The sequence below is a fragment of the Trematomus bernacchii genome, unplaced genomic scaffold (assembly GCF_902827165.1).
Source record: "Trematomus bernacchii unplaced genomic scaffold, fTreBer1.1, whole genome shotgun sequence".
NCBI classification, from domain to species: Eukaryota; Metazoa; Chordata; class Actinopteri; order Perciformes; family Nototheniidae; genus Trematomus; species Trematomus bernacchii.
The window spans coordinates 1298236-1325986 of NW_022988050.1; the positions used below are offsets into that span (position 1 = coordinate 1298236).

At 39.8% G+C, this 27751-nt stretch overlaps 3 protein-coding genes and 8 non-coding genes across 11 annotated transcripts; 3 read left to right on the forward strand and 8 right to left on the reverse strand.

The window, feature by feature from the left end:
• Positions 1 to 347: 347 nt before the first annotated feature.
• trnat-ugu lies at positions 348 to 420 on the reverse strand. The gene has a single exon. It is a non-coding gene; the product is annotated as a tRNA-Thr (tRNA).
• Positions 421 to 1485: 1065 nt separating this feature from the next.
• trnat-cgu lies at positions 1486 to 1557 on the reverse strand. Its single transcript has one exon. It is a non-coding gene; the product is annotated as a tRNA-Thr (tRNA).
• A 765-nt stretch (positions 1558 to 2322) lies between these two features.
• Positions 2323 to 2394, reverse strand: trnat-agu. The gene has a single exon. It is a non-coding gene; the product is annotated as a tRNA-Thr (tRNA).
• Positions 2395 to 2739: 345 nt separating this feature from the next.
• trnat-ugu lies at positions 2740 to 2812 on the reverse strand. The gene has a single exon. It is a non-coding gene; the product is annotated as a tRNA-Thr (tRNA).
• A 255-nt stretch (positions 2813 to 3067) lies between these two features.
• Positions 3068 to 3139, reverse strand: trnat-cgu. The gene has a single exon. It is a non-coding gene; the product is annotated as a tRNA-Thr (tRNA).
• Positions 3140 to 3386: 247 nt separating this feature from the next.
• Positions 3387 to 3480, reverse strand: trnai-uau. The gene is made up of 2 exons: positions 3443 to 3480; positions 3387 to 3422 (listed from the first exon to the last, which is right to left on the reverse strand). It is a non-coding gene; the product is annotated as a tRNA-Ile (tRNA).
• Positions 3481 to 5399: 1919 nt separating this feature from the next.
• On the forward strand, positions 5400 to 5493 carry trnai-uau. The gene is made up of 2 exons: positions 5400 to 5437; positions 5458 to 5493. It is a non-coding gene; the product is annotated as a tRNA-Ile (tRNA).
• A 4613-nt stretch (positions 5494 to 10106) lies between these two features.
• Positions 10107 to 10200, forward strand: trnai-uau. Its single transcript has 2 exons — positions 10107 to 10144; positions 10165 to 10200. It is a non-coding gene; the product is annotated as a tRNA-Ile (tRNA).
• Positions 10201 to 13371: 3171 nt separating this feature from the next.
• On the forward strand, positions 13372 to 17865 carry zgc:163057 (uncharacterized protein LOC563335 homolog). The gene is made up of 3 exons (XM_034119270.1): positions 13372 to 13709; positions 14862 to 15066; positions 17082 to 17865. The coding sequence occupies exons 1-3, from the start codon at positions 13618 to 13620 to the stop codon at positions 17208 to 17210; spliced, it is 426 nt and encodes a 141-aa protein (XP_033975161.1). The 5' UTR covers positions 13372 to 13617; the 3' UTR covers positions 17211 to 17865.
• A 643-nt stretch (positions 17866 to 18508) lies between these two features.
• On the reverse strand, positions 18509 to 19248 carry LOC117473601 (hemoglobin subunit beta-1-like). Its single transcript, XM_034119271.1, is given in 4 exon segments — positions 18509 to 18745; positions 18829 to 19051; positions 19141 to 19178; positions 19180 to 19248. Coding segments are annotated over 4 exon segments (327 nt in total). The 5' UTR covers positions 19234 to 19248; the 3' UTR covers positions 18509 to 18733.
• Positions 19249 to 21060: 1812 nt separating this feature from the next.
• Positions 21061 to 21813, reverse strand: LOC117473599 (hemoglobin subunit beta; the record flags this gene model as incomplete). Its single annotated transcript, XM_034119269.1, is given in 3 exon segments — positions 21061 to 21283; positions 21367 to 21589; positions 21681 to 21813. Coding segments are annotated over 3 exon segments (444 nt in total). The 3' UTR covers positions 21061 to 21154.
• Positions 21814 to 27751: the final 5938 nt, after the last annotated feature.

Below are 27751 nucleotides of genomic sequence, written 5' to 3' on the forward strand. Positions count from 1 at the left end.
AGTTCTGGGCCCCACTGGCTCCACGAATAGCTGAAGAAAAGTTGTTTTGTGTGGGAGCAGATTGTCGGGCCTCCTTCCTATTTATACCGGAAGGGAGCCCGAGGGTGGGGCCCACCTTGCGGGCGGGCGTGGACTACAAGTGTTTCAGTGCTGCGCGGGTGCGCAGGGGGATTACCCAATAGCGATAGCCTTAGAGGGCTACGCCAATACTCATAGAAGCTGGAGTTACAGTAGGTAACTTCAGTTCATCGATCACATTGGGAATGGCCGTTTTTACGCCCAAACTAAAAGCCTTACTTCTGAGGTGAATGTAGCACAGATTTCAAGAGATATTTTCTGTAACAAAGAGGCACTGCTGGGATTTGGACCCAGGATCTCCTGTTTACAAGACAGGCGCTTTGACCGCTGAGCTACAGCGCCTACTTTGTAAATATTCTTTGTTAAAAGGAAGTTGATTTTACTCACTGTTTAAAGGAGAGGTGTCATGGCCATTTCCACTGATCATAATTCCATTGTTGAGTTATACTAAAATAGATTTATACTGTGCATTTTTCCAAACTCACATTGGTTTCTCATACAGCATCTCTGTAAACTACGTGTATTCACTGAATTTCACTTTCTGCCTTTAACGGCTCGTTGTAGCTCCAATAGCTCCAGCCCCCACCCTCCCTGTGAGCACAGTGTGCTCTGATTGGTCGGGACGTTGTGAATCGCGCTGAGCTCCGTGGAGGTGTTGTTTCCTTGTTTAGGATACATAGCGAAACACAGCCAAACTCATCCTGAGCACACACAAACTCACATCCGAAGTAAAAACAATAAGTGTGGCTTGATATTGAGTAAGAAAAAGGTTGATAAACGCTGTGAGAATGGGTCTGCAGAGAGAATTTCGCCGCGATCCCAACTGTCTGTTATCAGCCTGCAGCCAGGGAGGAGAAATCAGCTGAGCTGCATGCTCCCTGCACACAGATGTGTGTGTGAGGAAGTCCGTGGATTGGTCAATTTGGACCAATCAGCGGGGGCTTAACGTAACGGCTCCGCGGACGTAACGTAACGGCTCCACGGATTGGTCCATTTCGTTCCGGGTACGGCTTGACATCATGCCATCCCCGGAAGAATCAAATGGACAATGACGTATCTCCAACAAGGCGTTTTGGGGAGGTATTTTCTGTGTTAGAGTTTTACTCGCTACAGGGTGTACTTTGAGGGTTTTGACTCTGCACACCGTTTACATGCATAAAAACCTTCATAACACACAAGGGGACGGGTAATAACCGGAAAAGCATGACACCTCTAATTTAAAGCCTGCAGATCCACACAATGAGCTTAGGTGAGTAACTCTGAATATAAAGAAACATCTAGACATGCACATTTACCTGCTCCTTGTTGGATGTGATTGTGTGGACTGTGGTGGGATGTGAAACTAACCTTTTTTGGCTGGTATTGTAAATTGCATTCAGTGCTGTCGAGATAATCTCTGTATGAAAGAGGCACTGCTGGGATTTGAACCCAGGATCTCCTGTTTACGAGACAGGCGCTTTACCACTAAGCCACAGCACCTATATCACCTGTGCACCAACACCTGGTCTGCCTCATGTGGAAGCCCCTCTTTAGTTTCTCACCTGCTGAGCCCAGAGTAAAATGTTTCTGTGTGCACAAACTACAGGTGAACAGCAAACACCAGTCTGATGTTGGTGACAGTACGACTATCTAGGACAAAGTTAAAGTGGGGGTGCCAAATCCGGCAGCACCAACACCTTTTTAAACTTTCATGTTGCGTGCAGATGACTAGAAAGCTAAACTTCTCTGCTCCAGGTGAGGCTTGAACTCACAACCTCTGCATCACTCTGCAGGTTACTGTGTTATAAATACCGCGCGCTGACCGATTGTGCCACTGGAGCACAAAATGGCAATAATATCAAAAACAATAGCCATTACTCTTGAATTTTCTAAATGTATCTGTTATTATAACCAAATATTTTCCTATGCTCTAGACTAGAGAGTCTTTCGTTTAGGCTTTCATTTGTCAGTAGAAAGTGAAATGGGTGCTTTTAGGAACACCCAACCTCTATAAATTATGATTTTCTCAAATACCGTTCTTTATATAGATATTTACCAGTGGGCATCAGATACATCTAGATTATAAAATCTAGTTTATACACACAAATTAATCCAAACCATTACTTCAGAGGTGGATAACAGTCAACTTTAAACCTTAATCTAAGCCATTTTGAAGTACAAACTATACCAAACATTTACTGTTGAATGTTATTGAACGTGGTAACGATGAGAGGTTTATCTTAAAAGATGCTCTCTGTAACAAAGAGGCACTGCTGGGAATTGAACCCAGGATCTCCTGTTTACTTGACAGGCGCTTTACCGCTAAGCCACAACACCACCTTCAGATTTTGTTCTTCTTAGTTATGGGCTCAGCTGTTTCCTTTCATTCTTCCACAACAAATGTATTATCAGGCTGCAAATAATATATATAATATAAAAAGTCCCAAATCCACTGCTGTACTTAACATTCGTCATCAAGGTAATAGGATGTGTCACAAAGTGCTGTCTCATTGTATTTATACTTTTGAGATCTTGCACTCGCAGGTATTTACCAGGTGACATCAGATAATCTGCGAGGGTTCATCAATGACATTGGGAATGGCCGTTTTTACGCCCACACTAAAACCCTTACTTCTGAGGTGAATGTAGCACAGATTTCAAGAGATATCTTCTGTAACAAAGAAGCACTGCTGGGATTTGGACCCAGGATCTCCTGTTTACAAGACAGGCGCTTTGACCGCTAAGCTACAGCGCCTACTTTGTAAAGGTTTTTTGTTAAAAGGAAATTGATATGATTATTTTTTTTAAACCATATAGATCCACGGAATGAGTTTTTATGAGTTACTCTGAATATAAACATAACTTTGTTAGAAAGAAAAATGAAGTAGGCTCTTTTACCTGCTCCTTGTTGGATGTGATTGTGTGGACTGTGGTGGGATGTGAAACTAACCTTTTTTGGCAGGTATTGTAAATTTCATTCAGTGCTGTAGAGATAATCTCTGTGTCAAAGAGGCACTGCTGGGATTTGAACCCAGGATCTCCTGTTTACGAGACAGGCGCTTTACCACTAAGCCACAGCGCCTATATCACCAGTGCACCAACACCTGGTCTGCCTCATATGGAAGCCCCTCTTTAGTTTCTCACCTGCTGAGCCCAGAGTAAAATGGTTCTGTGTGCACAAACTACAGGTGAACAGCAAACACCAGTCTGATGTTGGTGACAGTACGACTATCTAGGACAAAGTTAAAGTGGGGGTGCCATATCCGGCAGCACCAACACCTTTTTAAACTTTCATGTTGCATGCAGATGACTAGAAAGCTAAACTTCTCTGCTCCAGGTGAGGCTTGAACTCACAACCTCGCCATCACTCTGCAGGTTACTGTCTTATAAGTACCGCACGCTGACCGATTGCGCCACTGGAGCCCACTTAAACTGTCACAGTATTTCTATTATACACACACAAGGTAATATTCAAATTGATTCCACCTGTTTGAGTTAAATCAATCATACATTTAGCCAGGAGATAGAGGTAAACATAAGGATGAAAGTTTTAAAAGTCACAGTTTATTGATTTGGTTTAATTCAGTGTGACATTTTACGTCTTGTTTTTCATTTTCCAGTAACCTTGTGATTAATAGCATTTTCTATTTTTATATTAGTTCTAGGGTCACTGGTTGTTTGTCTAAGAACATCATCACCATTTTCTATTTTAAGGAATTGAGCAAAAAAAATGTGTAGGATACCAAGAAACCGATACAGACGGACCAGTTTGACCACATTTGGTGAGTTTCTCTACACAGTGGTTGCTCTGGTCTGCAGAGAGACTCTAATCTCATCAGCAGTCAGTAAGCAAAAGAGTGAAACAGCGCCCATTACTGGTGAGGAAGAGATGAAACCTCCTGCTACTATCACAACAACAACTGCTTTAGTCACAGACAAGCAAGGGTGTAACTTTGGTTTGAGAAGTGGGGGGGACACAAAACAGGGGGTCCTCCGCAATGAAATATTTTCTCAATTTAATTCCATTTCCTGCCTTTCTACAAATATATTAGGGACTATAGTGTTAACAAATCCAAGAAAAATGTGTAGTGTATATAATGAGTGTGCACACTTATCTAGTATCCTATCCATGTGAACCTGTTTTATTTGTGATTACCTGACATCCTCTAGGGAAGATTTGTTTCTTTAAATTGAAGTTGAATGCATCAATCTGGTGCACTTTGAGGGCAACATTAAGAGATTTATGGATACAGTTCTCAACACTCATATGAAACAGAACTGTATATATTTCAATAATCAAAAAGCCATTAGAATATTCTCACAACCAATAACAAATCATTGATAAACTCCTCTCTATATCTTTATCTTACCTAGTCTGCATTTTTTCTTTTTATTTATGCATATTTGACTAATCACTCCCCTTTCAAACTGTGTTTTTTATTTTTGTACTGACCTATAGTACACATTGGAAGGATTTCTTAACTTATTTTATATACAACTATATATTACATAGATGGAAATATTTGTTTACATAGATGACCAAACCGTTTGAGACCCACTGAGATAACTAGACTAAAGTTTACAACCTAATCACTCAAGAGAGTCCTTTACCTCCCTGAGTTGACGTTATCTCTCTCTCAGTCCGACAGGAGAGGACTCTCCCTCTCCTTATTGTTGAAACAGCTTCTAATCTCCGTTAGCTCCGAGCTAGCACCAGATGCTAACAACAACCCACGTAACTATCTCTCTCTCTCTCTCTCTCTCTCTCTCTGTCTCTGTCTCTGTCTCTCAGTCTCTCAAAGTCCAACAGGAAAGAGCTCTCCCTCTCCTTATTGTTGAAACAGCTACTAATCTCCATTAGCTCCGAGCTAGCACCAAATGCTAACAACAACCCCCATAACTCTCTATGTCTCTCTCTCTCTGTCTCTCTCTCTTTCTATCTCTCTCTCACAAGATGCGCTCGTGCCACACACACACACAGACGCTCCTCCGTGACGATGACCGCTTGCGTACATTTTTTTTTTTTAAATTAAAAAAAAAAAAAGTGGGGGGGACACAAATGGGATTTTGAAAAGTGGGGGGGACATGTCCCCCCTGTCCCCAGTGGAAATTACGCCCATGCAGACAAGTATAGAGTATGTCATCTCCTCTTGATATAAAGTTTAAAACACAGTCATGTTTTTGGTTTGTCATTCACAGCTAAAAAGAAAAATAAGAGGAAAGCATTGTTTAAGAGAACATTAACAAAATGCTTTCATATGCCAACATATTAGGTTAATTCACATTATTAAACTGACAGACTTTCTGTGTGGGATTATTTGACAGTAATATGCTATTTTCAAGCTCCAGTGGCGCAAACGGTCAGCGCGCGGTACTTATAAGACAGTAACCTGCAGAGTGATGCCGAGGTTGTGAGTTCAAGCCTCACCTGGAGCACAGAAGTTTTAATAGTGAGGTGAACTGACAACACACACAACCTCTGTTCTGGCGCATTTCCACCGCAGGCCTCGCTCGACTTAGTACGGTTTTGTAAGGCCTTGTTAGGCCCAGCTCACTTTAATGCTGCGCTTCCATTACAGTTTAGGAACTGGGGTATAGTAACGCAATGTAGGCGGAGCCGTGACGTCATCTTCAATGAGCACCACAGAAAAACAACATCAGCCGTTAGCTATTAGCACTCAAGCTCACAGCTCGTCATATCTGTTCAGAAACTAGACAAAAGTTAAACAAGTACAAACCACAGACTGTCTGTGTCATGGCGAATACAGTCGCTGGTTTATTTATGTCTGTAGGCCGTTGTTGTGAGTGTGGACGGTCGGAGCATATATTGCGTTAGCTTAGCCGATCTCCATTTAGACGCGCATTTTCAAAGGTTTTTCGCCTGCCGTCTGTCTGCAGACTTGTCAAAGCATTAATTCATGGTTTTTACTAACCGGTATCAGTATGTTGTTACTTCTGCATCATTTTGAAACGTGTATTACAATTAAATCACGGTCAAATATGTTCATCTTGTTGTAGTTGTAGCCCCCTTGCCAGCGATTCTCTCTCTAGTTTAGCAAACTCAGCCCGACTCAGCCCTGTTTGTTGGCCCCGATAGAACCACGATGTTGTCGGGCCAGAAAAAATGTGAAAAAGTAGCCCCGGGCCGGAACTAGGCCTAGTGGAAACGCAACCAAAAACGGGCCCGGCATGATACGGCACGCTTAAACCGCGCTCCGCGCCATGGTGGAAATGCGCCATTAGTCTGTGGGAACTCTTAAAAAGGCCCTGTGATGTTTCAGACAGAGGGTGAAAAGAGGTGCTGCAGTATGAGAAAAATAAAGAGCTTTTTGAACATTAAAGCATGGAGACATGTCACAGTAGAGGCACAAAGTCCAAATGTGGACCTAAAAATGAGCAGAATAGGGCTCTTTAAAGTGCCTATTAAGCTATATTGGAAACATATATTGTAGGGCCATACCTATACAAAACATGTCTGTGAAGTGTTTTGCTTAAAATCCCAAACAGATCACCCATTATAGCCATGCCTCATACTGCTCATACCCCTCTATTGCAGCCCTGTTACAGAAACGCACATGTTGTGTCCTTAGCTTGAAAATACATTTGGGGTGAAGTGTCTTGCCCAGGGACAGACCGACATGCTGACTGCAGTGGGGTTCGAACCTGTGCTCCCCTGATCTGTATACCAACGCATTAGTCCACTGTGCCAGAGCCTCCATTGCCACATTTCACCCTATTTACTTGTTTAAAGAATTCTAGCGGAGATAAAGTTAAATTCTGCTGTGATAAAACGCCATCCTGTTCTAAACCACATCAAGGATTATTTCTGAAACAGTATGGAGCTCAAATACTTTTTCTCTTGCGGGTTTATCACAAGGTGAGTTCCTTTTTTTATTTCCTGCATGCTTTTTAAACACATGTGTTCTCCAGTACAGGTTAGCTCTGAGTGTCCGATTTGACGTCAGATCGGCAGCAAATCTGTATCCGCTCGTTGTACCCCTGTTTTTAAAAGATGTGGGTACGGAGGAAAAGAGAGAGGGTTTTATTTTCCGACTCTGCGTGAGTTCTCCGACGCACCGGGGACACATATTTATGTGTAAAAGACATCACAAAGTGCATTTTGCATGATAGTCCCCCTTTAAGGTATGTTGTTCAAGTCCATGCAACAGATACATTTATGATATACAAGATTGATAATTTCGTTAGCCTAATAGCATAATTGCCCATGTCATATTTGAATGTTGTTGGAAAACAAGAAAAAACTAAATGTTTAGCAAGCACATTGGTATTTTTTATTGATTTTGTAACAGTAAGTTCAACCAGATGTGTGAACTAATTTGCACAAAAAAAAAAGACACAACATCAATTGCATAACAAATAAAAATGACTTAGGCAGAATGTGCCATGACTTAGGCCATTTTTCTTACACAACTTTTTTTACACATTTATACAAACATAACATAGAAAAGTAGTTTTACTGTCCTAAATATAACCAAGTTGTGTTACCTCTCTAACCTTAACCAAGTTGTTCTTAATGTCTGACCTTAACCAAGTTGTTTTACTTGTTTAACCTTAACCAAATCCTACTCAGGTGCTGTGTGAACTCGTTTTCTATTGATGAGGGAGGTTGTCGTAGTACTGGTGGGCCACTCTTGGTAGTACTGGTTTCATTGCCTGCAAGTCATTGTATTTCCTGAGAGTATTTGGCAATTGGGCAGGAAAGAGTGGGACCCAGTGGACCGGTTCTTCAGGGATGCTGAGTCGCTGAGGTAGGTCCTCCCAGTCAGACTCAAAATCCAACTTGTGCCGGATTCGACCATCTGCCAAGTACTGGAGAGCCCGAAGGTCATGGACTGTGGGGTCGCCAACTTTTCTGCCTGGTCGAATTTTGGTGACATAGGCCCAAGATAACTTCATGAAGTCACTGTGGTATAGCTGGGTCACCTTGTATGGGGATGGGTGCAAACGTGCAGTCTCAAAGATGACAATGTAATCACGTGGAGTGTGAATATCTTTGATGGTACGCCGTTCAATGAGGCTATGCATGGAGTCACACTCCATTTGTGTGTGCCCTGCAACCAGAAACTTTTGTTCTATGGTGACACCATGCTTCATGGCCAGATCTAGGTACGCATTTGTGATGGTACAACATCGATTTTGATAGCCGCAGCCATCACTCCAGATTATGACCTTTTCGATGTTTCGGTTGGCATCTAGGACTGACTCAAAGTGCTTGTACTGCAGATGGGCAAAAACCTCGCTGCTGAGGGAGCCCTCATGCTCCTCCCAGGCGTAACAAAACCCATCTTTGTTACCCAGGTTGAAGCAAGTAAAGTTGTGCATCTGTAATTTAGTTTTGTAATACATCTTGCTAGCTTTTGTCTTGGGACACAGAAGAACGCTCTGAAGGTCCATTGTCCACACTGAGACCTTGTCACTGGATTCCTGTTTATCCTTAGCTTTTTCAGCTTGAGCTTGAGCCTTTAATTTCATGTGAGTAGTAAGGGTATCCTGATCTATATTTCCCACCTTGGCGCCGGTACATACATCACACTGGTCTTTTTTTGGTACGAACACAGAGTATTTCTGCTCACTGAACACTTTTCGGAAATATGTCTCACTCACAACACGTGCTCCACTTTTACCAGCAGCTTTCTGGTATTCCTTGTGAAGGTCACTTAGAACTGTTCCCGGCTCCACAAACTTCTTATCCTGATAAGAGGGAACCTGACGGCAGTAATGGGATGGAACAGTAGGCAGCCCAGATAGCCATTCTTTCAGGAAGGTCTGGTCAGCATCTGATATGGGCATATGTGGACCAGTCTTATTGATCTTGGGTTTGGGCGGATCAGTTTTTGTTTTCATGTCCACAGTTAACCATGATCCAATGGTTCTGGGGGCAATGCCAAGGGTTGAACAGAAAATAATCTTACACACAGGTAGTTTACATCTATCTGCCAGTTGCAGGTGGTATGATAGGGACGTTTTTCTCCTTGATGCAACACCACCTTTCTTCTGCTTTATAGGCACATTTTCCACTAAAGTCTGGATATACAGCTTGCGTGTCTCCCAGGAGGGCATGGACCAGAAATTGTTGAAGATATCCGTTCTCTCTTCTTCACTCAGCAGTTCACAACTTCGTTTCTCCGACCTTAAGCAGTGCTGTGATGTGCAGGGTGGGCCCATGGTCTTTGGCTGCCTCTCCTGTCCCGTTGCGTTCTTGTAATTCTCCCCCTTAAGGCGCTTCTCTTTTATCACCTGTCGCTTCCACATATGTGACCTTGGACGCTTATGACGTTTAACAGCGGGAGCTTCAAGTGCAGCCTCTTCTTCACTATGTTGAGCCGTGTCTGCATCACTATCATCATCTGGGAGGTCATCTTTCTTAGGCCTATAGTCCTCATCCAAGACAGAGTCATCGTGTTCACTTTCTGACCATGAATCAGGATCAGAATCAGCTCTGGAGGCTTCATCGGCTGTTTCTTCTTCAATCCGTTGCCCGGTGTCTATGTCATTTCCTTCTTTCTCACATCTACTGTCATCTAAATCCTTCTCTGAGTCCTTCTCTAAATTGGTATCAAGTTCATTTCCTGACCCTGAAGCAGAAGAAAATAAAGTTGCTGAGTGTTGCTACTTCATCATACCTTGTCGCAGAAATGTGATTAAACATTTAAACACACAGTTCCTAATCCCTTTGATTGACTGAAAGTACATTTAGTGTCTAGAAAGTTGAAGAAATATGAACTAGCTCACCAGATGAATCAAAAAGAAGAGCTAATGCTTCACTTGTGGTCAACAGAGCCCTCTGTCTCATGCGGTCCGCCATCTTTGTATGTAGCGTCAAAAATGCCTAAGTCAAAGAGATGACTTAGGCAGATAGTGATTTTGGACTCTAAAATGCGTTCTGATGGCTGAGGACATAGGCAATAAGGCAGGGTGATGCAGCAGTGGTAGGAGAGAAAAGTTAGGCAGATATCACAATTTGGCCAAAAAATGACTTGGGCAATTATGCTATTAGGCTAACGATTTGACTTATGTCACATTTTTGTGCTCCAGTGGCGCAATCGGTCAGCGCGCGGTACTTATAAGACAGTAACCTGCAGAGCGATGCTGAGGTTGTGAGTTCAAGCCTCACCTGGAGCAGAGAAGTTTTAACCTGCAGATATAACTGTGTAATTCATAACATAAATATCAGAAGTTGAGATGGACAATTGTGATACCTGTCAGAAATTCAAATAGTTATCAACCAACAACATGTTAGCATCTTTATAAATACATGTAGTTAACAACATAGAATAGAGCATATATTCTGTACTTTCTAAGAAAAACATGCCTCCTGCTTATCAATGCTTTCCTCTTGCTGTACCACATTGAAAAAGAAAGCATGACTTTGCATTTTTGTTACACAGCAAGAGGCACTGAGAGCCCCCTTATTATGCTGAGTCAGCCCTCATCCACTGGGTTACAGCTGACACCCAAAGTCTGACAATGTTTAAAAAATAAAACATATATTTTTAGAATTAAACACTGCATTTGTTGTGGATGTGTAGTCAATGTTATATGTTTTTAAATAGTCTTCTAAGTGTCCATAACTCTTAAAATCATCCATTTGCATCAGATATTATCATCAATCATTGTAAACGTTGGAAAATATGTTTATCTGTGCACCAGAAAATCTAACCTAAACTGTATAAGCACTATTACTGGTATGAAACCTCATATGATCAGAGATGGCAAAAGTACGCACATCCTTTACTCAAGTAGAAGTACAAATACTCGTGTTTAAAAATACTCTGGTAAAAGTAGAAGTACTGACTAAACTTCTTTACTCAAGTAAAAGTAAAGAAGTATGGGCTTCTAAATGTACTTGAGTAAAAAGTACCCATACTGTAACTAGCAGCTGTTTTAAAGAGTACCTGACCTCCCTTTATATTAATAGAACAATAATGTCATTGTTAGCTAATGAATGTTTCCATGCTGAACAACGGCAACATGACAACGTTGTCATTGGTCCCTCTTCTTTAGAGAAGACCAGGAAATGATGGATACACGGATCGTGTTCAAATCAATAGGCACGCAATGACTCTAAATAATAATGATCACGCCACCAAACACACATTCAAACTAAAGGAACCAGCCTGTTGGAAAATGTAAGAAGTAGAAAGTACAGGTATTTGTGTTCAACATGTAAGAAGTAGAAAGTACAGGTATTTGGGTTCAAAATGTAAGAAGTAAAAGTAAAAAGTCGTCAGAAAATAAGTAGTGGAGTAAAGTACTGGTACCAGAAAAATGTACTTAAGTACAGTAACGAAGTATTTGTACTCCACTTCTTCCCACCTCTGCATATGAGCGTTAAAGCGAGAATGCTGCATGTATGTAGGAGGGGAAGGGGGTCATGTAAGGTTACCATAGTAACTGCTGAGCTTTCTGGAAGTGATATGGTGACTTCGCTGGCACTGACTACTTTCTCTTCCACAAACACCCCATCTTATCTCCTGCCTTATTGCCCAGACGACCTCAGATGACTTTCTGCCTGTGAAAAACACCATTTGTGGTTTCTGCAGCTGCTTGAAATGCAAACAATCAATGCAACTGTCCAAAAAAAAGTTATATATATATTCATAACCAGAGCTGATCGAATGAAAGCAAGATGTGTTGATTCTTCTTTTCTGTTGATATAGTTGAGCATTTTATAACATATTTCTTACTTCACAATCAATAATGTCTTTTAAAATCATGTCTTCAAACTTACTTAATTTGATTAATTCCAGTACTATAAAAGCTTTTAGATTTAAAAAAAAAAAAAAAAGGCTACATTGCATTTTAAGGTATTATATTTAGTCTTTGCATAGTCCAAGTGCAAACATTTTCCAAGCTGGATCATTATTGGGGAAAATTGGGTAACAGTTCTGGATCCCCAAAAACCCAAGAGGCTCCTAAAGCCTTTACTAAAAGCTTCACTCTGTGGCGTTTAGTATGTGATAATCTGATTAAACTCTAACCGTGTTGGGAAATATTTGGCAGATTTATTGATATTTATAAACGGATAAATCCTGTCACCAACATATTGAACCTGTCTGCTTTACGGATCTTGGGCTTGAAGGTTTCTCTTCAAATGTGCAATAAAAGATAAATGCTGTGCTATAGCAGAAATAAAGGGAGGCGTGTGGTGCAGTGGGTTGTGCGTTGGTGTTCGGATCAGGGGGTCACAGGTTCAAACCCCACTGCAGTCAGCATGTCGTTGTGTCCCTGAGACACTTCACCCCAAATTGCTCCTGTGGGGATTGCCCACAGTATTGAGTATGTAAGTCGCTTTGGATAAAAGCGTCTAACAAGTGACATGTAATGTAAGCTGCAGTATCTGATGGAGGCGGGCCTCATGCCCCCTGGCTCTGGACCAGCAGCTTATGGAGCTGCAGATAACAGCTAAACGGCTCCTGACTCACATTTAATACTTTAATGTCTCGTCAATTGGTGCAATAAGACACTTTAAAGGGGTGACAATACAAGGAAAATATTTGTAATACACTGGTAAAGGAGAGGATTTGGGCTATTCACCATAACATGTCTTAATTCAGTGGAAAGGAAAAGCATCCAAAAATCCCATTTAGGTGCTTACTTTACTAACTTTTTCAATATGCATATGTAGATTTATCTTAAATTAACCAAATGTGAGAAATAGATAATGCCTCATTTGCAAAATGTAAAGATTTCAGAAGACTTGTAATACAAAAAGTACGTCAATGCAAACAATCAACAGGGAAGGTTTCATAGTGATATCTTTTAGTTCTAAATTACATTACATGTCACTTGTTAGACGCTTTTATCCAATGCGACTTACATACTCAATACTGTGGACAATCCCCACAGGAGCCATTTGGGCCCAGGAACAGACCGACATGCTGACTGCAGTGGGGTTTGAACCTGTGACCCCCCCTGATCCAAACACCAACGCATTAGTCTACTGTGCCACAGCCTCCATTGCCACATTTGACCCTATTTACTTGTTTAACTCTCCCTTACAGAATACAGAATACATAAAGAAATGTTGCCTATATACAGGAAGCCGCATTTGCTCTCCACAGAGAAACAATTATGACACTTCTTATTCAGTTTCAGTTTCATAATTAAAAGGAAGCCACTCTAAAGCAGATACAGCAGCTCAATCTGCTTTTAATCCCCATAAACAAAGTTAAATAATAAAGTGCATGCACTCCCGCAGCAGCCACTAATGTTATGGTAGAAAATCCCCAGAGTGACGCATGTGGAACAGCTGATAGCGCAGAGGAGTCCCCACCCTGCCTGTCTGCACTGATAACACGGAGCAGAGGATCAACACAAACCTTCACCATCACTCTTCAGCTTTAACCACAGAAGGATTTGTTTACTTTCACTGTCTATCCGGTTCTGCGTTTCTTCCCGTAACGTCGTTAAATTGGCGATAAAATGGTTGATTAACGCCTTTTACGCACTGCACGTTAAATCCGAAGTGCTCCGCTGCAAAGTCATTGTACTTTCAGCTACAGTGAATATTTGTAAAGTTCAATGCAATAGGCTGCGATGCTGTCAAATAAAGAGAAAATGCTCATTGCAGAAATATGGGAAAGACTGATTCCTGTGGCTGAGGAAATTGGAGCAGATGCGCTTCTCAGGTAGGTTAACACTTCGAAATATAATCTGCGTGTGAAATGAATGGAAATACATGTCATTTTATCAACTGAGTAGTAAAATAATTGTTAGCTAACATGGAAAACTGGACCCCTCCTCCACATAGGTCTGGTGTGTGTTCATGAATGTAAAGGCTTCCTAAAAATGTTTCTCCATTTTGTAAAACATAACAGTAGCCATTTCTATAATGCCAATGTCTATAATACATTATAAACATACTTGTGTACAAGGTGTTATAGTCTGCTCAAAGCCCTGCATGATTATAGGTACAAGCAGTCATTAATATTCAAATATACAAATAAGTTATTCATACATGTTCATAATGCTTCATAACAATAACACAGTATAAAGTGTATAATTATATTAACTCATATAATTAGTTGTGTCTTAAAAGCTGGCAAGAAATAATCCCAGTTCCATATTCAGTGATTTAAAAATGAGGTAAATTATATGAATTTCTTTGCCTAAAAGATTTTGTGTAATATGTAAACACAAAACGACTAGTCCTTTGTTTTATTGTTTGTTGAGTTGAGTTCTTACATAATATCAAAGGTTTTCCATTTATTTTAAACCAAGAGAAACCTGTAAAACCTTTAAATCAAAACTCATGGTATGTTCCATTCGGTCAGCGGAAATGGCGTCATATCCCCTTTGAGCAATGGTCAGGTTGTATTGTCTGTCAGAAGCTGTCATATTCATTTACTTACTTACTTTCTTCCAGTTTTAAGTAATTCTTCAACAAAACACTACTTTCCATCTTGCTTGTTTTTTAACCTTTTGTTTTATCCTGATAAAGGTTTTTAGTCAGGATGTCGGGATCTTAAGTAACCTAAAATCATGCTAAGAAAATGTTGGATTAGCGGGATTTCTAACAATTTGGTCAACAACGTGAAATTGCTCTATTTCTGGGTTTTCCATTATTTTTAATCACTAACTCCATTTTTTCCGGAGAGGATAAGACGAATTATTGAACAAAGAAGTAATCCTTATCAGGAGATGCAAACTGTAATGAGGTCAATGGACCCAACCAAAATCTCAATGTTGCTATTGTTTTGATTCAGAGACCCCTAGTGGTAGAAAAGGTGCCTACAATGTGAATTATTGTAATACCACTAACATTCCCAATCCCTCCTCAGGATGTTTGCCTGTTTCCCGGGAAGCAAGACCTACTTCTCCCACCTGGACATCAGCCGTGGCTCGCCCCACCTGCTCTCTCACGGGAAGAAGATCGTTCTGGCCTTCGCAGAGGGATCCAAAGACATCAGCCAGCTGACCGTCACCCTCACTCCTCTGCAGATCATGCACGCCTACCAGCTCCGGATAGACCCCACCAACTTCAAGGTACCTGTGTGTTAGAAAAATATCACTCCGGCTTGAGCTTCAATAATCAGGATCCATGTATTTATTATCCTCTCAAGAATGGAAGTAGTCATCACATACAGAGCATTTGGTACAACTAGTTCCTGAACAGTGTCCTTCACATGCTGATATACAAGAAAAAACAGTGTCCTTCACATGCTGATATACAAGAAAAAACATCCTCCCCTCGGTCATGAACCTTGGAGTGACCTTCACTAGCACTTTTAAATTCGACAAGCAGGTCAGCACCGTAGTCAAATCCTGCTTTTTTTAAATAAGACTATTGGCCAAAACCAAGTCGTATTTATCTTTTAATGACTTAGAAAGGGTTATTAACGCCTTTGTAACCTCGAGACTGGACTATTGCAACGCTCTGTGTGTGGGTATGGACCAGGCCTCAATTAAACGCCTGCAGCTAGTCCAAAACGCAGCTGCACGTTTGCTGACTGGCCACAAAAAGCGTGACCACATCACCCCAATTCTGGCCTCACTCCACTGGCTTCCAGTTCGGTTCAGAATTGATTTTAAAATCCTTTTATTTGTTTTTAAAGCACTAAATGGGCTGGCTCCGGCCTATATAGCTGAACTCCTCCAGCGCTACACCCCAGCCAGAGCTTTAAGGTCTGCTGACCAGCTGCTGCTGGTAGTGCCCAAGACCAGGCTTAAAACCCGAGGGCACCGAGCCTTCGCAGCAGCTGGCCCTAGGCTCTGTAACTCTCTGCCCCTCCATGTGAGGTCGGCCCAGACCCTAGGGGTTTTTAAATCTACACTAAAAACACACTTCTTCTCTCTGGCTTTCTAGTTAGAGCGGAGCACGACTCCTGACTTTTCCTTGTGTTTTTTTATTTTATTTTTTATATATATCTGTTGTAATTTATTGTCTTTTATTGTGATTGTAGTAATGTGTTTTTATTACATGTACAGCACTTTGGCTCGACCAAAAATCGCTTTTAAATGTGCTATATAAATAAAACCTGATTTGATTTGATTTGACAAGAGAGGGAGTTACACAGTCACAAGGGAATACCGGTTCAAAGCAGTATACAATGTTTAGTTCAGATTAGCTAAGGCCTGCATAAGCAATAAACATGACAGTCATATGTCTATCTCCATAGAGGCTGAATCATCATGTTAATCACATAGCTATCATATGCCTAAAACAGTCCTGATGCTCTTCTAGGTAATCATACATTCTGTTATGTACACAGCTACAGTAGGGCCTTTGTTATCATGTGCTACTCTGATATTGGAAGAGTACATTCAGTATTTTCCCAACATAGTGCTATTAATCAATTATACTGAGAATAATGAATGGTTCTTTATTTAATTAACAGTTGCTCATTAACAGTGATGGAGGAAGTATTCAGAGCCTCAGCATAAGTACATTTAGTACTGATTTTCAAAACAGTTAACTGTGGAAGTACACTCAGGAAAATGTACTTAATGTAAAATGCAATTATAGTCAGTACGAAAGGGTTAGGTTAGAGTTAGGGTTAGGTTAACCCTAACCTAACTGATATATTTTATTTATTATATCACTATAATATAACTACTCATGCAATAGTGTGAAAGCAAGATATAGCTTTGGATTTCTTTAGCTGGTGGAGATATTTTTTTACCATTTTGTACAGGACTGCAGCTAATGATTGTTTTTATAGATTAATACGCTGATCATTTTTGCCCTGCTAAATCAATAGTTTGGTTTATAAATATTCAAAAAACAGTTGTTAATACTGTCACATTTAGCTCAGAGCCCAACGTAACAACAACAAAAAGTCCAAACTAAAACATTTTCCGTACATATCAAACTACAATTCTTTGCCCCGTTACTCCTGTGCTTGAAAACGGGAAGTGCTTAAGTATTTTCAATATAGTTTATACAAGAAGGACTTAACTTCTCTTCTATTGATATCCAAACATGTTGCCTTGATTGTTTCTTTATTGATTTGGCCCAACTACATTGTTTTGTGACTAACAAGCCTCTCCCTTGTCTGCAGCTCTTGTCCCACTGTATGCTCGTCGCCCTGTCCTGTCACATGCGCGATGACTTCACAGCGGTTGCACACGCAGCGATGGACAAGTACCTGTCAGCTTTCGCAGCCGTGCTCGCCGAGAAATACAGATGAGACCCAGGCCCAGTCGTGTGTTTGTAGTATATATAAAAACCATGTATGATGTTGTATGATGTGATATATTTATATATGTGTATATTTTTATAATAATACAAATGTGCAATTAAAATTGTCCCTGTTCCCTATGTTTTCTTTTTAAATATCTGTTGTAATTTATTGTCTTTTATTGTGATTATAGAAATGTGTTTTTATGTGATTGTAGTTGTTACGTGTGCAGCACTTTGGCCCGACCAAAAATCGCTTTTAAATGTACTTTATAAACCTTGATTTGATTTGATTTGATATGTAAAACATATTAGTAGGAATATTTCTACTTTGTTACATTGTACTGGAAGAGTTTCCAGATTGAATATTAAATATATTATTTATTCCACTTTCATTTACAGGACTTACTATTTAATTGTATGTTAACATGAAGAGCTGAACAATTAATAAGAACTTTATCAAAATCACAATATGGACTAATGTACACTACCCAAAGCATCCATTGTACTTCCATTTGAAAAAATATTTACTGTTTCAATTATAATAAAGTGTTTAACCGAAAAACTCTAAGGCTCATTTTAATTGATAATACTTTCAATGAATGTTTAATACTGTAATGCCTGATCTTTCCATGGTGCTGAAATAAACGTGTTAAACATTCAGACCTTTCTTTGGTAGTGATATACAATGACTAACATTTAACACAGTAGAGCATATCCTGTGTTCTGGTTTCTGTGCTCGTAGGGGTAGTGGCTCTGGGTTGAACTGAGGTCTCCTGATCATCCTGAGGCACTACGGGTTGGAGCCTCTTATCTGCTTTCAAGTAAAGCCATAGCTTGTGATAAGAGTACCGCGGAATAACAAGACAGAAATGCAGCTCCTATAACACCAATAAGCTTTACAACGTTGTATTTTATTGTATTATTGGATGGGGGCCACTAAATTATAATTTCTGAATACACACATATTTAAAAAAATCTAGGTTAATCTTGCTGGCTTCTTCTATGTTTCCTACCCTGGTTTTCAAATTTCAGGTGTTAAAAAAATCCCATAAATTCTAAGTGACATTGTTAATGGTGATCTACAGGAATGTATGAAACCTCCTGCACTCACCATGCATTGTTTTAAGTTGTACTACTTTATTACTGACTCGATAGCTTTGAACAATGTTGGTTTTCTATTTTTGGTTAGAAATTAGGAGCTGCTTACACAATTAGACTTTTTTATTTTTCACATCTTTAACTTGGGTTAATTCAGTGATGTATTAGGCATACATTAATCTCCATCTTCTTACACAAATTCTGCACTTTATGTGTCCAAACATTTCTTCAGTGAAACTTTATTTATTTATTGAGGAGACATGTTGACAGACGTCAGATCTCCTTAATGGTTACCAGGAGCACAAGCTGCTGGTTTAGTGGTACTGCTTTCCCAGGGCGGACACCACGACGGCCAGGAACTTCTGGAAGGCGCCCTGTGTCTCTGGAGTGAAAGCGTGTCCCATTTTGGCGGCCACGACGATGGTGATGCAGTCAAGACAGCAACTACACCAAGAGCAAACACACCATTAAAGAAAGTCCTTTAAACATATTTACAACCTGAGTGTGTAAGGAGTGAGAAACCTTACCTTGAAGTTGTCGGGGTCGACGTGCAGCTTCTCGGAGTGCAGGATGCTCAGCTCGGCGTAGGTGCCCTTGATGTCGTCCATGTTCTTCACGCCGCGGTCCAGGCCGTGCAGCACCTTGATGCCGTGCGCTGCCACGTTGGCGTTGCCCATGATGGCCTCAGCATTGTAGAGGTTTCCAAAGCTGCCGAAGTGCCTCTGAGTCCAGGGGTAAACGATCAGACACCTGCAGGGGAGGAGGACACAGGATCAATAAGAAGAAGCAGTATATGTCCAGGATTTTGTTTAAACTTTACTTTACAGTATGAGAAGTACCTGCTGAGAGCCTTGGGCCCGATGTCATCATAGTCCACAGTGGGAGTAGATGCTGGTGATAATGGCGCGCTCCTGCTCGGTCCACTCAACCATGGTGGCTGTTTAATGTCTGTTTAGGCTTGAAAGAAAAATAGCTTTCTTAATGCTCCTCGATCAGTGTTTATTTAAAAGTGTCCGGGCTCCCCCTCTTCCCCCCTCTGAGGGAGAAGTCAGCTGTGATAGGCTGGAGATGAAGAGGAGCAGATAAAGCGCAGTCAGGCAGTATTTATAATTCATGTTTACTGCTGTGCTACAGTGGACGCTTTAATTTCATACTGTTTCAACCCAAATCAGTCATTTGTCATAATTTGTTTATTTATGTTTTGAATCAAATGCAATTAAATAATGTATTTGCTAAAACTAGAGCAGACAGAAGGTCCATGTGGTCGCTTTGCAAACAGTTCAACGGTTTTAATGCTGAGCTGTTTATTTATGTACTTAAATAGCTTGCAAATATGGAGCTGTCCATGGTTCTGAGATCAACTTATAAAACATGAGACCTTTCTTTGGTGCTGAAATAAACTAAACTAAAACAATTCAAAACTTTGTATTTGAATACTTTTTCCATTAAGAACTGAAAGCCATTGTCAGTTGTCTTTTATCCAGACATAATCCAAAAATAATTATGTTAACTCAGGATAGCAAACTGCAGAAACGGGTCAGATCTAGAACAAAATGATCTACTGTGTTTTAGGAGGCCGTTCGTCATGTGATGGCATGATTTGACTTTCAAATAAACACTAAACCTCCAAACAAAACATTCACAAATATTCATGCATAAATGTTACACCTTTGGACCCTGTTGTTGGGTTATGAATGAGTGAAATTGACAAGTTCATCCAAAAACAAATGTGACGCTCTTAGTTTCTTTGCAACTTAAGTTACAAAGGTGGTTGCAAACTTCTAAGCTATTTGAATTGAAGATTAAGCCAAGACCTTGTTTACTTTCATAAAAGACCTACAAATGAGGCCCCCTGCTGGATTTAACAAGCAGCTGCACATGTTTTCTCATGTCTAAAGATACAGAAAATTGTTCAAAATGGACTTTGAGAGTGAGTTGCACACTGTGAAGGTAAATCTGTGGTCATTCGCAGTACGGTACGGTAATCAATGAAACATTTAAAACGGAAGAAAACATTCTCCATGTGTTGTGTGTGCTTTTTGAGGCAGTGGCTCTGGGTTGAAATGAGGTAAGTAAAGTCTGGTGATAAGTTCAAGGGTCCCACGGAAACACCACACAGAAATCCCCCTCAGATAACACCGAAAGGGTTACAATAAGTATTCTTTCAGTCCCATAGGAGGTCCTCAGAGTCACTCAATTTTATGTTCTAATTGTTTTGATTTCTTTCAATTCAAATATGTTTACAGATACACACTACAGTAACAGCATAATAATAATAAAAACATTCTTACTTTTGTTGGCTTCTCCAATGTTAACTAGCCTGGTTTTAGGTGTGAAATAATCCCATAAAGTAGAAGTGAATTTGTTATGTGTCAATGCTACAGGACTTTGTGATACATCCTGCAGGAATGAGACAAATAATGTAAATCATGTCAGTCATGCATTGTTTTAAGTTTTCCCACGTTATCATTTACTCAATAACTTTCAACATATTCATTTATTTTGACCTTATGAGATGCTTACACGATTATAATTGTTTGAAATGTCCCAGCTTTAACTTAGAGCCATGTCTCTTCATCTTCTAAAGAACACATTTCCCCTCACGTTTCACAAATGAATGAACTGTCCAGTAACTCTAAACGTGGTCAAAGAATAGCCAATGTAATAAAAATATCATTGTACTATGAGAGTATGCCAGGCCAGAGTCACCTCAGTACCAAACCTCGGTCTATATAAAAAATTGCGACAACAAACTAAAGAACTTTTTTCTTCAGTGAGACTTTATTTTTTTATTAAGGAGACTTCTAGACAGAAGTCAGATCTCCTTAATTACCAGGAGCACAAGCTGCTGGTTTAGTGGTACTGCTTTCCCAGGGCGGACACCACGACGGCCAGGAACTTCTGGAAGGCGCCCTGTGTCTCTGCAGTGAAAGCGTGTCCCATTTTGGCGGCCAAGACGATGGTGATGCAGTCAGACAGCAACTACACCAAGAGCAAACACACCATTAAAGAAAGTCCTTTAAACATATGTACAACCTGAGTGTGTAAGGAGTGAGAAACCTTACCTTGAAGTTGTCGGGGTCGACGTGCAGCTTCTCGGAGTGCAGGGTGCTCAGGTCGGCGTAGGTGGCCGCGATGTTGTCCATGTTCTTCACGCCGCGGTCCAGGCCGTGCAGCACCTTGATGCCGTGCGCTGCCACGTTGGCGTTGCCGATGATGGCCTCAGCATTGTAGAGGTTTCCAAAGCCGCTGAAGTGTCTCTGAGTCCAGGGGTAAACGATCAGACACCTGCAGGGGAGGAGGACACAGGATCGGTAAGAAGCAGTATTAGGTTGTCCAGGATTTTTGTATACTTTACATTTAGAGAAGTTTCCCGTACCTGCTGAGAGCCTTGGGTCCGATGTCATCATAGTCCATGTGGGAGAAGATGTCGCTGATAATGGAGCGCTCCTTATCGGTCCACTCAACCATGGTTGCTGATGTTTATGTGCTTAGGCTGGAAAGAAAAATAGCTTTCTTAATGCTCCTTAAGCTCGATCAGCGTGTATTTAAATGTGTCCGGGCTCCCCCCCCTGAGGGAGAAGTCAGTTGTGATAGGCTGGAGATGGAGAGACACAGATAACCCGCAGCCTCCCTTGCAGAAGCTTCTGGAATATTTTTTGAACTGATAAGGATTTCGTAATAGAATGACATCGTCTTTTGAGGCACAGATGCATCAATATGGATAACGTGTGTCAGCCTTAAGAAAAAAGTTAATTTGGCAATTTGTAGAAGCGGTTTGAGGCAAGTCAGAAAACTTCTGAGTGTGTGAAGGAAACATGTTGCAAGTTTGCTCAATTTATTTAGTCTGGAATTAATATTCTTCCACAGAGTCTTGCACATTAAACCATTTTTGTATTTGTAGTTTCCCAGTTTTCAAGATGTTCCCAATATGATAATATTCCCACAGTTTGGTTCTCCTCCTTTTACCTCATTTAACCTGCAGAGTTTCAGCTCTCATGGCATTTATTGAACCAAAATGTACTTATTTGGCTCTGGTGTTATTTTATATTTCACATTTTAACAGTTTTTGAGTGTTATTTAGGGACATAATAATGAAGTCGTTATAGGCGACTTATTAAAACACCCATATGTTTCGTTAAAATATGGTGATGATGGACAATGTACCTTATGTACAGACACACACACACACACACACACACACACACACACACACATACATGCATTTTTTTACTTCAGCGACTTAATCAGCTGCTTGGATATAACACAGGCATTTAAAAACAAGTGCAACATCTGATACATTATAACCTTGGTGTGATGTGAATGGATTTTGTTGGCACATATCTTTCAGCATGATATCAAATTGTGCATTATGTACTTCCTGAGAGAGTTCCCATCAATAAAGTTATTTTTCTATTATCATTCAAAGTTTTGAGACATTCTTGCTCTGGTTTTGGGAAATTTAAACTAAAAACTAAATGCAAAACTTCAGAAGGAAACCCCAGTGTGGATTAATAACATGTACTTTTATTAACATCATGGATTGATGAACTTTCACGGCCTTTAAGATCCTCTAACACCACAAACAAAGGCGTCATCATGTTTGCACAGTTTCAGGATTTTACGACAGCATGCTTATTTTTGAAGTGTATAGCACTATAGGTCAGAAACCACTCATTTGTGTTTATTACACTTAATTTCTAATGCCACTGAATTTGCAAAGCAGTCCAAAAGGGTTGATGTCAGAGTGTTTATCTTTGAAGGCACGCGCCTGTTATCTCCAGCAGCGCCCCTCCTCCACCCTCTGCCACCTGGTGCCACACTTCATATTAGTCTTGATTATAAAGGGCGTTGATGATAAAATTCCACGAGCTCCATTTCCGAGAAATAAAGTAATGGCCTCAGCAAAACAAATGATATAAATTATTTTTAAAAGGCTACATTTGAAATAAAACCAATTTTGAATCAATATATATATCATGTGACTTATTCATCTTAAAGCGTACAACAACTACAATGACTATCTATATATTTCTTTCATTTTTAGGAAGTGATTCAGTGCGGCTAGCTTTAGGAAAATGTAGTTTACGTTAGTGACAAATAAAGAACATGCATTGATTTATCTGATTTGTTGAAACTGGGATGTTTGAATGAAACGTGTTCTTGCTTATTATAGAAACTGTTTTTTAAAACAATCGTAGGAATGAGATCATCATGTGCAAAATGAACGGTATGGCTTCATCGTGTTCATTTTAGACATTCAACCAAATTCCCTTTCTTAGAGCAGTATGGATGGGTGACCTGTGACAATGGACTGTACAACAGCCTAGGTTCTTATCATTAGAGCCTTTTTCTGATGAACTTATTATGTTTATTATGAGATGCAGCTTACTGGAAGACAAGATGGCAGATACAGTTCAGCAGCCGCCCGCCTTCACCTGTCACACTACACTTCGTAAGCAGGTGGGATTTGAGTTGTCAGGAGATGACTCAGTTTATTATTAGTATGGCTTTGCAGTCCATTAACAAAACACTTAAGAGAATGGTACTTTTTACTGGAGGGTAACAAGCTTAGTTTCGGTTTGTTTGTCCCATTACGGGCCATGCAGCGTCCAGTGTGTTTTTTGTGGATGAATTCCCCTAAGGGAGGGAGGGGGGGCCAGTCCATGTAAGCATTTATTAAAAAAGCACATACTTTTAAAAGACTTAAAAGAAATCTGTTTTCTTACATCATATTATTTTATTTATTTTATCGTTTATTTGAACCGGGACAGTGCACATTGATGAACACTTTAAAACAAAATAATGCTTACAAGTGTAAATGAGCCGGATTTTAGCTTTGAGCTAATTTCCATCCGTAGTCCCGTGACATACAACATATAAGAACATGACATTTATATACATAGCTAAAATAAATACATGATATGCAAAAGAGCAAGAGCAGCATACAAGCATTAACCACATGGCAGTACAATGTAGCAGCTACGACATATAAAGTGCAAGAGAAGATAAAAGTGCTACATAAAGTGCAAGAGGAGATACTACTGTGTTAAAGTGCATCTAGCGGTGATTACACATCTGTTTGTTGCTCAACCATTCTTTGAGTTGTCCTTTAAAACTGTTCAAAGTGGGACAATCCCGTATCTCAGTTGGGAGGCTATTCCACAATGAGCTGCCTTTAATGGAAAGGACATTTTGTCCAAAAGTGGTACCTCTACAGGTGGACTTCACAGTCTCCTCTGGTTTCTGACCTAGTGCAGCGTCCAGTGTGTTTTCTGTGGATGAATTCCCCTAAGGGAGGGGGGGCCAGTCCATGTAAACATCTATTACAAAAAACACATACTTTTAAAAGACTTAAAATTGTCAAAACTCAAGAAATTGTGTTTTTCAAGGATGGTACAGTGGTGGTATGAATTAGGCTTTCTGTCAAACACCTTGATAGCTCTCTTGTACAGCTGTTCTATAGGTTTCAGGTTTGTGGCACAAGCAAACGACCAGTTTGTAAAACAGTATTCAATGTGGGATAGAATCATACAGTGGAGGTATGACTTTGCAGCATTTACAGTTAAGAAAGGTCTAATTTGTTTAAAATGTTGCAAGTTGAATTTAATGGTATTGGATACTTTCTTGATATGTTTCTTAAAAGTCAAGTTCGAGTCCATTATGACTCCAAGATACTTGAACTGGGAGACTAGTTCTAATTCTGCTCCGTTTAAAAACACATTGGATCCTTCGATTTTGACTGGTCGTTTACTGAACATCATGCATACTGTTTTTTTTTGCATTTAACTGTAAGCAAATGTTGTTCAGTCAGTGTTGAACCTTGTCCAAAGCATTTGAGAGACAGGATGAGATCATTTCAGTATTTTTCCCATGTACAAAGATGACCGCATTTTAAACAGACATGAAGATTTTTCAGTAAAGACAGTTTCTTCTTTGCACATGCTTAATTTACGCGTAATCAAACATGTGCGTAAAAGTACGCTCAAGGCATCCAAACCTTGGTGTGATGTGAATGGATTTTGTTGGCACATATCTTATCAAATTGTGCATTATGTACTTCCTGAGAGAGTTGAAGTTCCCATCAATAAAGTTATTTTTCTATTATCATTCAAAGTTTTGAGACATTCTTGCTCTGGTTTTGGGCAATTTAAACTCAAAACTAAATGCAAAACTTCAGAAGGAAACCCCAGTGTGGATTAATAACATGTACTTTTATTAACATCATGTATTGATGAACTTTCACGGCCTTTAAGATCCTCTAACACCACAAACAAAGGTTTTACGACAGCATGCTTATTTTTGAAGTGTATAGCACTATAGGTCAGAAAACACTAATTTGTGTTTATTACACTTAATTTCTAATGCCACTGAATTTGCAAAGCAGTCCAAAAGGGTTGATGTCAGAGTGTTTATCTTTGAAGGCACGCGCCTGTTATCTCCAGCAGCGCCCCTCCTCCACCCTCTGCCACCTGGCGCCAAACTTCATATTAGTCTTGATTATAAAGGGCGTTGATGATAAAATTCCACGAGCTCCATTTCCGAGAAATAAAGTAATGGCCTCAGCAAAACAAATGATATAAATTATTTTTAAAAGGCTACATTTGAAATAAAACCAATTTTGAATCAATATATATATCATGTGACTGATTCATCTTAAAGCGTACAACAACTGCAATGACTATCTATATATTTCTTTCATTTTTAGGAAGTGATTCAGTGCGGCTAGCTTTAGGAAAATGTAGTTTACGTTAGTGACAAATAAAGAACATGCATTGATTTATCGGATTTGTTGAAACTGGGATGTTTGAATGAAACGTGTTCTTGCTTATTATAGAAACTGTTTTTTATAACAATCGTAGGAATGAGATCATCATGTGCAAAATGAACGGTATGGCTTCATCGTGTTCATTTTAGACATTCAACCAAATTCCCTTTCTTACGGGCTATACTATATACACTTCAAAAATAAGCATGCTGTCGTAAAATCCTGAAACTGTGCAAACATGATGAAGCCTTTACTACTGCTCCGAAAATATGGGGAAACACGTACTCAACAAATCTACAAAAAATAATAACATCCCAAAAAAAAGTATTACGAATAGTCTGTGGTGTAAATATGAACACACAACTCCCATATTTAAAAAAACTCAATCTATTAAAATGTGTTGACATAGTACAGCTTAAAACAGTACTGATTATGCACAACATTTTCCATAACAAAATGCCTAATAACATTCAAAAGCAGTTCCAAACCACAGCGTGAACATATGAATGTAAAAAAGGTCACTTGAAAATAAGTGTTCACAATGTTTATATGCAATTATGCATATATTATTATTATTATTATTATTCATTTGCCAAGTACATGTGTACATATGTATATATTTATATATAGTATTTTCATTTCCAAAAAAAGATAGTTGAAACTGCTATGTGCAGAAAATGACCCTATATCTAGTTTTTTCATATATATGCATTTATTGTTTTCCTGCCCTAACTTTTATTTAATTTGTTCTCCTGTTTTCTTTATTTCTTTGTACTCCTTCATTTCTATACATTTTTGACGCAATAATGCCGCTGTATTAGGATGATGCACGGGAGGGCTACTTTCCACAAGCTATGCTTCAGCCCTCCTGCTTCTACTAATTTTGTTCATCTTTGTGTATAGGAATTATACTTTTTTTGTTTTTTGGATGAATAAAAAAAAAAGCTTGGGGGCCCCCTAGTGGCCGCGGGGGCCCTATGCCCCCGCATAGTCCGCCTATAGGAAGAAACGGCCCTGCACAGTGGGCCAAAATTAAAAAATGGGTACTGTCGAGGGCCGGACTGGTTCAATGTTTATTGCAAAACTTATTGAAATGAACTTATTGCACATATTAAACCTGGAACTAACAAAGCTTCAATTATTGCCTATAAAAACAACATTAAACATTAAATAATCAGTTGCATTCATTTCTTATGGCTCTATCTGCAGCTTTTCCGGAGTCATTTCTTATGATTACATTTTTCCACAGGCCAACAACAGCTTCAAAAAAACTATTTCCCTCAAAGAACAAACCAAACATGCCCTGTTGTCGTGAGAGAAAAAGTGCAGAAGGAAACATCCATTGAAACTCAGTGTGCTGCTCTGTGATGCTAGTTCAAGCCAGATACTTGGCATCTCATCTTGGGTGCAAGGTCATCAATGTTTGGGCTCAGGCTCTGAGCTGAGGAAACCCTCAGGATTGAGTGAAGGTGTGCGTGTAATATACCGGCGGGCCAGATCTAACAGTAATTAGAAATTATCCTGCGGGCCGAAATTAAATCCACAAAAGGCCTGATTTGGCCCCGGGCCTTGAGTTTGACACATGTGTGTTAGAGGATCTTAAAGGCCGTGAAAGTTCATCAATCCATGATGTTAATAAAAGTACATGTTATTAATCCACACTGGGGTTTCCTTCTGAAGTT